The 14,821-nt window shown below is 41.3% G+C and overlaps 1 protein-coding gene across 1 annotated transcript in view; it reads right to left on the reverse strand.

The window, feature by feature from the left end:
* LOC109989878 (contactin-associated protein-like 4) overlaps window positions 1-14,821 on the reverse strand; it is a 113,076-nt gene that overhangs the window by 54,561 nt on the left and 43,694 nt on the right. The window contains exons 4-7 of the mRNA XM_065953644.1: window positions 12,453-12,600; window positions 8,389-8,601; window positions 3,327-3,502; window positions 3,097-3,243 (exon numbers count right to left, since the gene is read on the reverse strand). Coding sequence (XP_065809716.1) covers window positions 3,097-3,243; window positions 3,327-3,502; window positions 8,389-8,601; window positions 12,453-12,600 — 684 coding nt within the window. The remainder of the gene's footprint in view (window positions 1-3,096; window positions 3,244-3,326; window positions 3,503-8,388; window positions 8,602-12,452; window positions 12,601-14,821) is intronic.

Here is a 14,821-nt window from a genome sequence, read left to right on the forward strand (position 1 = left end):
GTAGCAGGACTGCAAAGAATAAAGTAAAAGGTGAGCAATAAAAGTCCCCAAAATAGCAATTCACAGCTAAAAATCTACCAAACACACCTACACATATCATTACAGGCTGTGCTTCAATTTCAATTCATGCCGTAAAAAAACATCCAAAAGTTGCCTTGAAATTTAAATTTTCTATAACTTTATTACAACTTTATTACGAGGAAAGATGGAGAACAAATTTAAAACAGCCTCTATTAGAACTTCAGCCATGCACAGTTCTCTTAAAGGGGACATATTATGAAAAACTTACAGTGTTGTTGAACATATATTTGGGTAACCTGAGTGTCTACTGACCCACAAAATGTGAAATAAACCCATCCAGTCCTTTGTTTGTGGTCTGCATAAGTCTTACAACACAGAGTAAAATGCTCCTTTCAAAATTTCTCTCCTTGTGATGTCACAGTGGGATTCTGGTAAATAGAAAAATCCCCTCCCCTCCCCTGGTATCTCCACCCATGGACTCCTAGAGCAAAACTTCTGCGCAGGTCCGCAATTTTTATTCTCGCTACAGAGGAGTGATGTCTACCGGGAAAACTCAGGAGGAGTGGCTCATTGCATTTAAAGAGACACACACACCAAAATGGAGCGTTCTGAGAGAGCTGGTTTATACAGAGTCACAAACCTCCTCTGGTGCTTGATTCACGTTATATTTTGACCAAAGCACAGCACAGATGTTTCATTTAGACCACAGGGGGACTGTTTGAAAAGGGGGAAAAGGGGGATAATATGTCCTCTTTAAAGGAGTTTTGCTTTCTTTGCTCTCTCTCTCCATAGACGTCCTTTAAAGTATTAAGGGACAATTCTTTAGAAACTGTTCAAACTGACTTTGATCCACTAATACTCGTTGTTGAAACATCTAAAGGTCCCTGTGAACGACGGAAAAGAAGAGCTGGAAGTCTAACCATCGGCACCTCAATAAGCCTTTATCAGCTTCATTAACCAGCTAGCGGCTAATTAGCAGCATCAACAGCATCTGGATGATTTCCCAGTGGTGCTATACGCATGTCAACATGCACAGACACACCTGACGTTAGCATAGATGTCATTTACTCCTCTATGCATGCAAAGGACTGATTAGCATTGGAAAAGCTTCAGTGGAGTCTAAGCTGTGTGTCCCTGGTGCTTGCTCGCGTGTCTTTTAATGAATTAGTCACATTATCCGCTATTCATGGCACAAAATAATTTCATGGAGGGCCGAATGCAGCCTGCAGATTTTATTTTAGGAAGTGCATCTCTGGCTGGTGATTCTGTATTCTCTCTCAGGCAGAAAGATCAGCGCTCAGCGAGTTTGGAGGAACAGAACATCAAAGCTCTGCGCTTTCCCCGAATGATTTATGTGATCTGTCGCCGTCACGTCAGAGGAACCAAAAACAACTCTGTGCGGCTCTACAAAGAAGTCACAGCTGGATGGAGATTCCCATGCATCAAGTCGGTTGAGTTGTTTTTCCAACATGTAACCAATCAACACCTCTTCATGCTGAAGATAAGTGGGCTCATTAGTTTAGTCATTCAGGCTCTGATCTTCAAGTGAAAATGAAGTGAAAGATTGGTGAAGGAGAGTGAAAATAAGAGCGTTTTAGGCGATAATGATGCTGAAGAAAAGGTGAAAAGGTGAAGCTTGAGAGTAAGCCTTGGAGCCGACTTATGCAACAAAAGTAATGTAACATAATACAGATTGATCTTTGTGTATGTTTTGCAGTCAATAAGGTTTGACATTGGTTTAGTGTAGCAGCCAAATTAGCTGCCTGTGCTTTTTAATGCTCTGCTTTGGTCTCCACCAACTTCTGAAGGATGACATCAGACTGTTAAGCTGCTAAATGTCTCCTCCCTGTTTAGCTAGCTGCTAACATTGTCCGGGTAATGGTCATGCAGTACCTTGTAAGTTTACAGAGCTAACACTTAATTAGTGCAACAAGTTTATCAGACTGATGGGACTGTGGAAAAATAGCTTGTTCCTCAAAAAACAACAACAACAAAAACATTGTAATAAAAAAGCTCAGAAGATATAAAAAGTGTTTGCCTGCTCTCTGACTTTGCTACTTCAATTTGAAAATGTCACTTCAAAGATATTTGATCTTCAATATAAACAGCGTAACTTTTAGTACAACTTGTGTCCCAGGGAGGCTTTTATTTTGGTGAGGTAAATGGACTTAAGTTTGCATATCGCTACTCAAAGCGCTTTTGAACCACAGGCCATCAAACGCTCAAACCAAACCCAAAACCCCGGCTGCAGTCAGCTTCCGTTAAAACATAATCATTACACAAACTCTCACCTCTCACACCACAACATTGTTTAACATCAACATATTCAACACATACCATACACACTGCTCAACTCCTCAACTCTCTTCTACCTCTCAAGTCCCCCTCACAAAGCTCTCCCTCCCCTTCTCTCTTTCTCTCTATTGCTTCTTTCACTTCTTGTATCCCTTCTTAGGTATTTCATATAGTTTTGTTGGTTGTAGTCTGATGTGTGTCTATTGATGTCTTCGTATTTTGCTGTCTTTATTTGTTTTGTTTTATTTTTTACAGTATTTTGGAGTTGTTGTTCTGACCTTGTCTGTTTGTTTTTTTTTGTGCCTCATTTGTTATGTATATATCACCAGTTTGTCACTCTATTGCACCTAATAAAAAAATAAAAAATTAAAAATTAAATAAACCGCAGGTCACACCTACACATTCACACACTGATGGCAGAGGCTGCTGTGTAAAGTGACCATCAGTGTTAACTAATCCCATTCGTACACATTCATACACCGCTGAAGCAGTAGGAGCAACTTGGGGTTAAGCGTCTTGCCCAAAGACACATCGGACATGTGGCTGCAGGAGCTGGGGATCGAAATCCTAACATTACAGTTTAGAGACGACCGACTCTACCACTGAGCCCAAGCCGCCATAAGGATGACGCATCAAGTTGGCATTATTGTGTTTTACCTCTTAACATTTTGATAACAGTTTATAGAAACAACAACCTGCTTTTGTTTCATGTGAAGTCAGAAAGCAGGTAATGATTGTTTTTAGCTTCTTATTGTGATGTTCACTGTAAATTTGACTTACCACAACTGTAACTTGGTGGTCTTTGTGTTTAGCTAGCTCTATCAAGTTGCGGCCATTGTACTGAAGGTTTTCCAGGCAGCCTCGAAAGTTCCTCTTGGAGACAACTGGTTTCTGAGAGCCGACATCCTGGACTGCACCGACGCTCGACTGTGGCAGAGAAACACACGCACATGCTGATATCAAATCCAAGAACTTTTTTATTGATGTCAGAGAGGTGTGTTTTATCCCACCTGCTTGATGTCCCAGTGGCTGAACTCTGCAGGGATTTGAACCCTCTCTGTGTGTTTGTCCACCGTGAGGTTGAGGTGAGAGCTGCGTCGCTCGAACGCCAAATGGTGCCAGTGCTGATCATCTAACAAGCTGCCGAGGGAAGCCAGCCGCCGGGGCTCAGAGGATGGAGTCCTACCTGGAGGAGACGATAAAGAGGAGGAGAAGAAGAAGGATGAGAAATGAAGGAGAACCAGAGAGTGAGAGGAGCAGGTCAGGAGAAAGGGAAAAAAAAACAAGGTTGTTAGGACAAGAAGGCAGAGATGGAAAAGGGAGGGACGAGAGATGATGAGGTGTGGAAGGGGAAGTTGATGAGTGAGGAGGAGGAGGAGAAAAGGAGACGACAAGAAGTCAGGGGAAGAAAGGGCAAAAAAGAAGAGGCAGGAACAGTTGGGAACTAAAGGTGGATAGAGACAAGGGGAGGAATGAGGAAGCAACGAGAAGATGGAAACAATAATTCATTTCGAAAGTGAGCTGACGGAGAGAGAGCACAAAAATAAGAAAAAAAGGAGCGGAGGCGGAGGATGACAAAGCAGACGGAGACAAAGACTGTTATTGAAGTCTAATCATAGGAATGAGAAAAAGAAATTACAGAGACGGAGACGTTTGTTAATCAAAACATCAGCAGTGTTTAATTTGCAAAGTCTGAACTCCGCATTACAAAAGAAAGAAGACGAGATAAAATGAAACATTCATTGGATTTACAGAAGGGATTTGACAAGTGAGCTGTTGATTTTCTAAAGAATTGTCAGCTGTACTTTCCTTCTCTGCTCCTGACAGACTTTTTTTATTGTATCTGTCGGGATGTTTTTCTCCTTTTCACACTCATGATACCTGAACTGACTGTCTGGTTTTTTTTTCCACACTTTGTTTGTTTGTTTCTTATCATATGAGCTGCGAGTCTGTTTCCCTACAATCTGAAAAATCTGTCAGGGGAACGCCAGCCCTAATCCTGACAGCTACAACGCGCCAGCCTCCATATTGTGTCTAAATGTTTCACTTTTCTCCGCGATCCCGCAGAGAGGACGACGGCGAGGTCGTCCTCTCTCTCTCTCTCTCTCTCTCTCTCTCTCTCTCTCTCCTCTCGTTAGGGACTACAGGATATCTGCATATGTTCACAGAGAGCCGCAGCCAAATATGTGATAATGCTTTACTTGGGGGGGAGGGTGGGGAAAGAAGTGCAGAGGAAACAAAGCGAGACATCATTAATGATAGATGAGCCGCTCAGAATAAGTGGATCCATCGCCCCCACCCCACCCCCCCCCCCCCCACCCTCCACAAAGTACTGCAAGAGAAACTTTGTGATTCTGCTGAGAGAAGGAGCAGCGGCAAGAAAGAGCTGAATCCAGTCGGCCATTAAAAATGTATCAGATATTCTATAGGGAGACGTTCAAAGAGAGACAAAGACACAGTTGGGAAGATGATAGACAAACGTCTCTTTCAGCCTGTTCTGTGAGATGATGATGTATTTGTCTGCAGCTTGGAGGAGAAAAAACAACAAGTTGGAATAAAGCCCCGTCGACAGATTTTATTGTGATGAGTTACTTGATTAAAGTCTGGACGAGTGGAGGGAGACAGTCAAAATCAATATGACAGGAAGCGCGGCGAGACTTAAAAACAAATCAGTGTATTTAATGGCATTGATTAATTGGACAATTATTACGCCGTCAGGGGGTAGAGGAGAGAGAAGTGGGGTTTTATGATCCAATGCTTTACTGGATGGATAAGTTTATTGCTGCGTGAAGGATGGGAGAGAGAGAGAGCAGGAGTCAGTCATGAGAGATGAGAGCCGAGTAGTTCAACATCTTTCAGTTACATATTTCATTTGACTCTCTTAACGAAGCAGATCTGAGCATGTGTGTACTCAGGGTCAACGCACAGAAAAACAGCAAAAGACATACAATACACGATCTTTGTGCGACGCTGTAACTTTTGTTAACATGACATCGATGCAGTAGCAGATGTTACCAAACAAGTGCTGGTGTTAACGTTGCTAAATGGACTTTTTGCATGCTAGTTAACCCATAACCCGCCCATAATCTGTAACTCTGCAGCCTTAAAAACTGACATGATCACCTTTACAGCTCTTATCATCTTAACAATCTGACAACAAACAGAACAGAGGTATACAGTGTTACACTCAGCTGTTTGAATGAGGACAACACAACACAGGCTTTTGGATTTACATTTCACCATGATGTTGCTCAACAGAGACATTTCCACAAAGTAAAAGCTCTCCTCTCTGCCGTCTCCACTATTTGACTTAGCTAACTACACATCCCATCACTCCCTCATCCCATCATGTCTGAAACCCTCTGGTGACTTTTAAGTCCTGTCTCAAGACATATTTTTACATGTTAGCATTTGAGTCCTCTGGTCCTGAATAGACCGTTTCTTTCAGGTTCCTTTGTTGCTTTCTTGATTTTGTTGCTTTCTTTATTTTTATTTTTTATTTATATATGTCTACATATCTCTTTCCTGTAGATGTTGTGATCTCATGTTGTTTCCTTAATGTTTTCTGTATGTTGTGAGTGTGACTCTTGACCAGGACTCCCTTGAGAAAGAGGTTTTTAATCTCAATGGGACTTTCCTGGATAAATAAAGGTTAAATATATATATTTTTTAAATGCACTGTACCGCACTTTGGTCAGCTGTTGCCGTTCTTAAATGTGCTTTATAAATAAATGTGACTTGACTTGACATCCACTCTGACACACCTGCAGTTTTACCTTCAGCTGGTTTGCTGCTACCTGCCGAGATTTAGGAGAGAAACAGAAACAGTGCAGATGCTTTAGGGATTGTTTTCGGGATTGTTTTAGGGATTGTCATTATAACAAAAGGGAAATTTACAATTTTATTTCCCGTAATGGATTACATTTATGAAAAAGTTATGAATTATTTAAACTGCAGAGCTAACATGTTTAATTATAAATTACAACACAAGTAATCCGAGTCCTCCAACAGATTACTTTGTAACCCGTTACCCCGACACTGTAAACAATAATGAAGGAGAAAGATAGAAGGCAGAACAGAGGGTTGAAGTGAAATATCAAAGGGCTGTTTAAGTGTGTCAGGGACAAGGAGGAGACAAAAATGGAGATTGTACAACCAAAAAAGAAAAAGGCGAGTGGTGTCTTGTGATGTGCAAAAATATAACAACCAGAGATCTGTGGAGACAAACAAGACTAATTAGACCAGAGATGAAGGAGAACAAAGCAATGAAACACAAAGAGGAAGAGCGGCCAAAAATAAAAGAGGAGAAGAAGAAGAGAAGAAGTCTGGCTTGTTTGTTGCTTTCAGTTTCAATCTGTCGCTGCAGAAGCGGCGCTCCTGTGATTCTCTCCTCCATCATTTCAATGGATGGTTTTAATCTCGTCCTCTGGGGCTGCAGTCGCCTTTTACAGTGACACAGACGTTCTTTATCATGACACGGTCCTTAAGTTAGAGTGGCCATTATATAAGATGGCATGGAGTGTGTTTGGGGGTGGGACGGGGGGGACGGGGGGGGACATCTTCACTTAAATCACAGGTAATTTAGGTGTAACAGAGGAACCAGATCTCTAGAATGTGTCACCGTCTGTCTTTATAAGGAGACACATTTTCAAGGTGATTCCTTTGTTTTTTTGTGGTTTAAAACTCTTCTTGGGTGTCTGGGTCTTTTGTGAAGTTGATGCACAGATTATTTTCCTGCGCTCGGTGTCTACTACATAGACGTATAGTCAGTGTAAACTTTCTTTAAAAAAAAGGGATTTTCTCCAAGGATGTGCCAGTGATCATTTTGGAAACTTAAAAAGATCTTGAAACTTTGATAAAAGATAAAAAGAAGAGCGGGAAGTGTTTGACAGATGTTTGAAAGGTGAGATAGAGACGTAAGAAGAGGAAGATATGAAGGGGGGAAAAGGGATTCCGGGATTTAGAAAAAAAGAAAGAGCGGATGGGAGGGGGAGGGGGCTTCTGGGAGGTGTGAAATGGAGAGACGCCAAAGAAATGAAGGGATGGATGGAGAAAGTATTTCAGCAGCCAGATGGGGTTCCTGTGGAGAGGTGAGCCATGTGGTGATGATTCAGCATGGCAGCCTGACAACCTCTGGTTTAACCCTGTTTACACAAACAGATATGAACCCACACACACACACGCACACACACACACCTCTGTACAAGACTGTAAGCCATGCATCAACTCCTGCAGAGTCCGGCCCTAACAACATAGATTGTAAATATGTATTGACAACTGAGCGACGTCACCCATCTGTTACTGCAGGGTGCTTTGAAAACCTGTTATTGGTGGTAACCATGCTGGAAATGAACCTAACAGTGTGTGCGCCTGAAGACAATGACCAATCAAATCAAAATAGTTTTTTTGTACCAGGCTGTAAACATGTTAATTTCTGCTGTAAAAACAGGCATTTTAGAATAGGGTGTGTATGTGACTTCAAGGTCTCTTGGAGCCAGCCTCAAGTGGACACTCAAGGTACTGCAGTGTTTCACACTTTTTCCACATTGGCTTCATTTTTCAACACCAGTTTTTTCAACATCAGTTTTCGGCTTACCTAACACATGACACAGTGAGCGGGGACCATCCATCACGGCTGTAGCAAGAGATACGATTTAAACCAACGAGGCAGCAGCGTGCATGTCCTCTGTCTCCACCCGACCGCAGCCAGGCTTAAGTTTTCTCAGAGCGGTTTATTTTCTCTTCCAATTTATCATTACTTACACAAAGTGACTTAATACTTTGTTTCATATCAGAGAACTGGGATAAGCGTGATAAGCAGAACAAGCCATTTAGCGCCCTCTGCAGACTAATACTGGGAATACTCCTACATACATTTACCTAATGATCTGAAACTTTGAGTATGGGTGGGTCATAATAGGTCAGCTTTAAATTTTACTTTTTGAAGTATTGGTTGAGACAGTTTAGGGTCAAATAACTTTTATTTTCCCCCACTGTACTGTATCAGTATGTATGACTGGTTGTTAGGATCTGAAAGTTTCAGTGTATTTGTATGTATCAGGTGTGTTTAACCTGTTCTGAGCAGCAGCAGCAGCAGCAGCTTTCCTCTCTCTAACTCCAGACTGAGGCCGAGTCCTCCCTCTCCCTCTACGTGCAACAGCGTCCCAGAATTCCTCAGGGTTTTAAACTGAAGAGACATGACATCTCTGGACGTTTGTCTCAGCCCGGGACTCAACCTGAACACCAGACTGCTGCTGACGCCGTCCAGACTCATGACATCAGACGCTGAAAGACAAATCAGAGACAAGACACCATGATCATCAAAAACAGTAAAACAAGAGTTGCTGTGATTGTTTTTTTTCCTGAATATAATTCAGATTTCAACAAGGTCCTTTAATGTATCTCTGCTACAAACTAAACAAAAAAAATTAAGTAGATCTGGACACAAACTCTGCCTTTTGCTTTGATATCGTGGCTGCAGCTATACACTGTAAGAAATACATGAGCGTAGCCACCTGATGATTCTCACCTTTTAAGTATTTGCCTTGAGTTTCTGTATTTTGGCTATAACCATTTATTATTTTTTAATGTTTGAGCCAATGTGACCATATTTAGTGAAGAGGGAAAAAAAATGAATTATTAGCTTACACTGGCTAGTTTGGTTAGCAGAGTGCATCTCACGATTCACTGTGAAATTAAATGTTGTGCTAATTTAAGCCAGCAAGAGAAGACTTTAAACAAAACCTGCTTACAGAAAAATCACATACAACCCAAAATAATACTCTTCTCTATCAGGTATTTCACTTCAATGGGACCGTAAGTTATTAAACCAGCAACATAATGTGCTAAAGAAACCTTGAACACAGTGATTGATATCATTAACTTGTTAGGAACATCTTAACTGTGGTTGTTTATTATATTCAAATAAGGTGGTTTACTTCTATGCAACATATGCTATGCTATTTACATGCAACGAGTGGAGTCGCCCCCTGCTGGAAAGAAGGAGAAATTTAGTTTTTGGAGAACATGAAATTGGCTTCACTTTTCTCACCTGATTCTACATCCAGGTCGTGAAACAGTATGGTGTTGCAGCAGCACAGGGATCATCTTAATCTGCGTTCACTTCACCACTTTCCACTGATAAACATCACCTGAGTCTTACTGGCTTTCTTTGAATTTGGGTGAAGCTGGGTTCAGGTGAGGTGAGGGAAACAGTGTGATGTGTGAATGCTGGGAACGACTAAATCTGAGTTGTTTAAAACAAAGCCCATCAGCTGAGTTCAGCATCTATTTCCTTCTCAGCACTACTTTCTCTTGCTGAGTGTTTTTTTTTTAATGAACTTGGCCGGTCTTTGACTCTCTTTGACTCACACAACCCCTGGGTTTGCAGTAATGCCATTATTGGATTGTACAGTATATATTTCCTGCTGATTACAGAGCCGAGAGATAACTCCAGAGTCATCGTCTGCATGTAAGGATCTATACACCGTACACAAACTCAATGCACCAATTAAGTACCTGATTATTGTGTTTGATCTGAGTACAAGCGAACTCTTTAAGTAGGGAAAGAACAGATTGGTGCTTGTTGGCATCTCATTATCTGTGCAGCTCATAGCGAGTGCATCAACATGCCCTTACAGCCTGTCATATAGAGACGTTACAGTCAGTGGTAGTGCCTTTACTTTGTGTTCAGTTCTGCAACTTCAAAGTTTTTTGAAAAAGTCTTCAGTGGAATCAAGCTTTGGACCAAACATTTGGTGTTGTCTGCTCCTCTGGATGTGTTTACCTGTTTGATTTGACTTCCTGTGAACCAAACCACACTGAAATAAACCCTACCTGATTTGACTCTGTCCCTGTGGAGTTGTGCTTTTGGATCTGCTGTTGTGTTCATATTTTGTCAATATTAAAGAAGCTAAAGGGGGAAAAGATCTTACTTTTAAATTTGTAAAACTTCTACATTAAGAACAATGAGGCTTCCCACCCAGTTACTAATAATTCAAACTGGACACAAGCTTAAAGAAACAAATATTTAAATTACTGGAATTACTTAGAGATGTTGGTTTCTGACAGAAGATACATATCAAAGCCTTTTCACCTTAAAAGGGTAGTGAGTGGGAGCGCCAGGTAGCCTCAGCGGTTATGTCTCCCCCCATATACGGAGGCTAAAGACCCCATTGCAGTGGCTGTGGGTTTGAATCTGACCTCGGCCCTTTTCTTATATGTCGTCCCCCTATCTCTCCTATAAACATTTCCCTCTCTCTTCAGCTGTCCTATCCTGCCCCAAAAATATCTTTAAAAAAAGGTGGTGAGTGAAAAAACAGCATTTTACTATCCTGACTAACTAACTCATGTTTTATAAAAAGAAAACATTTAAAGAAAGTTTTATAATATTTACACAGCACCCAGTGTGTCTGCTGAAGTCATTTATATTTATTCAAACACTAATAGCTTTAGATAGAACATCAGACACGCAGTATGTATGTATGGTAATCCTGTTTGCACACTGATGTTTACTGTTGGATACGTGTGTTTGAGCATGTATGCAGATATGTTCAGTTGTTTGTGGTATTCATGAATATGTCGTGTTTTAGAAACCAGGGCAGAGACACAGCGGGGGATTCATGCTGAGAGTACAAAATAAAACAAACACCTGCTTTACACTCTCTGCTCATTAATTCTTTCACAACTGCTGATGTTGTTCACTCTGAAACAGATATTTTAGATGTTTTATTTTAATTGTATATAATTTGTTATTTATATGAAGTATTCTGAAAAGTCTAATTCAAATGTTTGTGTTCTTTACTCCTCTATCTGTCTTCATTTTAACTGTACGCACAGAGACAAACTGCTCCTAATGTAAACATGACTTTGTAAACAAAAACCTGATTCTGTTTCTTAAAACGTTTTCACATAAGAGATGAAGGGTGAATATGTAATGTTGTTGTTGGGGCCAAATGGCAATATGAATTATTTATGGTTTCAAAATAGATAAGAGCCAAACATTAATAAATTAGAAATATTTTTATTAGATTATTTTGGTTTTAGCTTTTGTTGATTGATTTGGGGGTATTTGTGTGTTATTTCTCCCTCTTTGGAGCTATGTTGGAGTTATTTAAATTGATTTCGGACACCTGGGGTGAGAGTGGGGAAGTGGATCAGTTTTTCGACTGCAAACGGCCGCTTAGGATAGACGCCATAGCGATCTGATTTGTTTATTTTATTTCTTCAAGTTTAGTTTTCGCTGAAAAGTTTTCCAATAATAAATGTAGCCTATAAGTTGACTTGGATCCCCAGCAGCCTTGTGTTTTCTTTCGATAGCGTGTTAAACCCGCCCAGCTGTGGGTTACCTGAAAGTTTTTTGTTTGAAGCCATAACAAATGTGTATAATGTTTATAATGTCATGCTCGCCCTACATGCTTATGAGATACAAACAACCCGAATGCTGAAGGAGGAAAAGAGCAGTGATGGGGTCACATTTGATTTTTTTTTTTTTATGTATCTGGTGATATTTAGTTGATAGGATACTTGATATTCAATTATTGAATTTTTATTTATTTTTTTGCCAGGGTGGATGAAGCCATCGTTGAAAAAAAACAAAAAATAAACTGCAGTGTTACTTTAGGGGGAGACTATAAGATGTTGAATCCTGGGTGAAAGAAGCTGGCAGTGTGTTAATATGTTGTGTGATCTCAGAGATTAAAGACAAAGGAAGCTGGTTTTAACATATGTTTGTGTGAAACTTGTTTGTACTGTAGAGAAACAGGCGTGAGAGTGAAAATCAACTGTGAAACATGAACATAGCTCCAGAAAAAGGAGCTCCGGTTCTTTCTCTGTATCTTTAAACACTAACAACTAACCTGCTGTGATAGTTGAACGTGTGTTTCCGTTCTTTTGAAACAAATGAAACCCGTGTTTTATTGATTGGTGAGATTCTCCAGTCATTCAGCTGCAGTGATTTGCATTTTAAATCCTCCATGCTCGCTCTTTTTCCCAGGAGGGCGGTAAACAAACCCAGACAATAAGCTGGGTTTTATCTTAATGACCTCATTAAGATAAAACCAGTGTACAGTAGTATTTCAGTTTGATGACACCTCTGGAGCGATAAGTCAGACCAATGACGACGATGAAAGACTCACTGTAAGGACATCCGGAGGCCTCCAGCCGGAGTCCGATCCTCCCGCTGGGGTTCCAGTCCAGAGGAATGAGACGGAGGAAGCGAGCGATCACGGGCTGCTGCAGTTTGTACTGAACCACACTGTCGGCATTACTGTTACCTGGAAAAGACTGAAGAAAACAAAAACACAATGAAGACTTAAATATAATACATTTAAAATGTATAAACACTGAACCTCGCCTCTCGCCCAATGACAGCTGAGATCTGCTCCAGCCTGCCGTAAACCCGAACAGGAAAAGATAGGTAAAGATAGTGGATGGATGTTTTCATTAAGCCCATGTGAAAGCGAGATGGAGCTCCCCAGACCTTTAGCAAAGTGATCTTGCACTACTACCACCAACGTCCCAGACGCCCACCCAGACGTCCCTCAACCACCACTTGACACCCAGCCTCCACCATCGGACTGTGTTGGCCTTCAACCACCGCCAGACGCCCAGCCTCCATCATCCAACCATGTCGTGCCTCAACCACCGCCAGACGCCCAGCCTCCATCATCCAACCATGTCGTCCCTCAACCACCGCCAGACGCCCAGCCTCCATCATCCAACCATGTCGTCCCTCAACCACCGCCAGATGCCCAGCCTCCATCATCCAACCATGTCGTCCCTCAACCACCGCCAGACGCCCAGCCTCCATCATCCAACCATGTCGTGCCTCAACCACCGCCAGACGCCCAGCCTCCATCATCCAACCATGTCGTTCCTCAACCACCGCCAGACGCCCAGCCTCCATCATCCAACCATGTCGTCCCTCAACCACCGCCAGACGCCCAGCCTCCATCATCCAACCATGTCGTCCCTCAACCACCGCCAGACGCCCAGCCTCCATCATCGGACCATGTCGTGCCTCAACCACCTTCCTGACGCCCAGCCTCCATCATCCAACCATGTCGTCCCTCAACCACCGCCAGACGCCCAGCCTCCACCATTGGACCTTGTCATCCCAACCACCTTCCTGACGCCCAGCCTCCATTAATTGAAAGAAACAGTATAAATTGACAGAAAATGAAGCATTAATACAGAATGCTTAGTAGAGAAATCTACTTCATATTTCATTTTTTGAAAATGAATCCTGGTTTGTTCATGTCGCCTTTGACCTCCTTTAGCAGAGCGGCCTCTCACTTCCTGTTTTTTTTAGTCCAACAGTACACGATAAAGAGGTGAATGCATCACAAGGACATTCAGTTAATGTGTGTCATAGCTGCCATGACTTTTCATTACATTTCTTTAGTCAGGAAGCAGAGTATGCTGGGTACTTTTAGGTCTGTTTCTGATGAACACATGGAGAATGAGATCAGCTCTAACCGAAGGCTTCAGAAACTTTGTCTCAATACAGATTAGTGTTATTTTACCTGCTTTATTTTAAACTCTTCTTTCTGCAGAAAAACTGAAAAATTATCCTCTCTTTTTTTCCCTGACTCATCTGATGAATCGCTCTCTTCATCTCTTTCCCTCTCTTCCATCTGGCAATCTATCCTCATTACATCTCTGCCTTCAAGTTGACATGCAGGTTAACTGGCTCTCCCACTGCTGAATGAGAGCTTACACACATGATTAACAAATTCACTCCTCTTTTCATCATGAAGGAGAGGAGTTAGATCTCCTCGTGTGATGAGGATGCACCTTATATCTTACTAAAAGAAACTTTGAAAGTGGTTTGGTGAGGACCTTGTGGAAATACTCGCGTTGATGTTATTGTAAGAAACTTACTATGTTTTTTCTGAGCGCTGAGAACATCTTTGAAAAGATGCATCGAAGTGGAAACAGTCATTTTCCAGTCTGCAAAGAATTCATGGCATTTCAGATACCTTCAGGTTGCATACATGCAAATGTGATACATAAAAATGTGGCAGTATTTGACTTAAGATCATGTTGGTCCTGTCATGGCGGCTTACAAATATAAAATGAAGGATTTCCTTTGATAACTGTTGGAAATAATTAAGGTAATGTAAGTACTCAACAACAAAAAAAGATACAAAATAGGTTCAGTCAATTTTTAATTCATTTAGATATTTTAGTGTAAACATTGTCGACATAATTCAAAATTCGACATCTTGTTTATCAAATCTGTCTGATTGTCTACATGTACGTCCTTCTTTTTGTTCAGACTGATGTCCATGAAATCCATGATGTAGATTAGAGCAGACATCTGTGTTAGTCGTTCACCATGACACTTTACTACTCCTTCATATTCATGTTAATGTGTCCTAAAACCTGCCGTGTGATAGATTACTATTGAAAACCAATAAGAAAAGATTGTATGTGTATTATCTCCTCAAATCTTTGAGCCACACAGCTCAGCCTTCATCCTACCAATGACAATGAGTAAAGT

This window comes from Labrus bergylta, chromosome 4 (assembly GCF_963930695.1).
Source record: "Labrus bergylta chromosome 4, fLabBer1.1, whole genome shotgun sequence".
Taxonomy (NCBI): domain Eukaryota; kingdom Metazoa; phylum Chordata; class Actinopteri; order Labriformes; family Labridae; genus Labrus; species Labrus bergylta.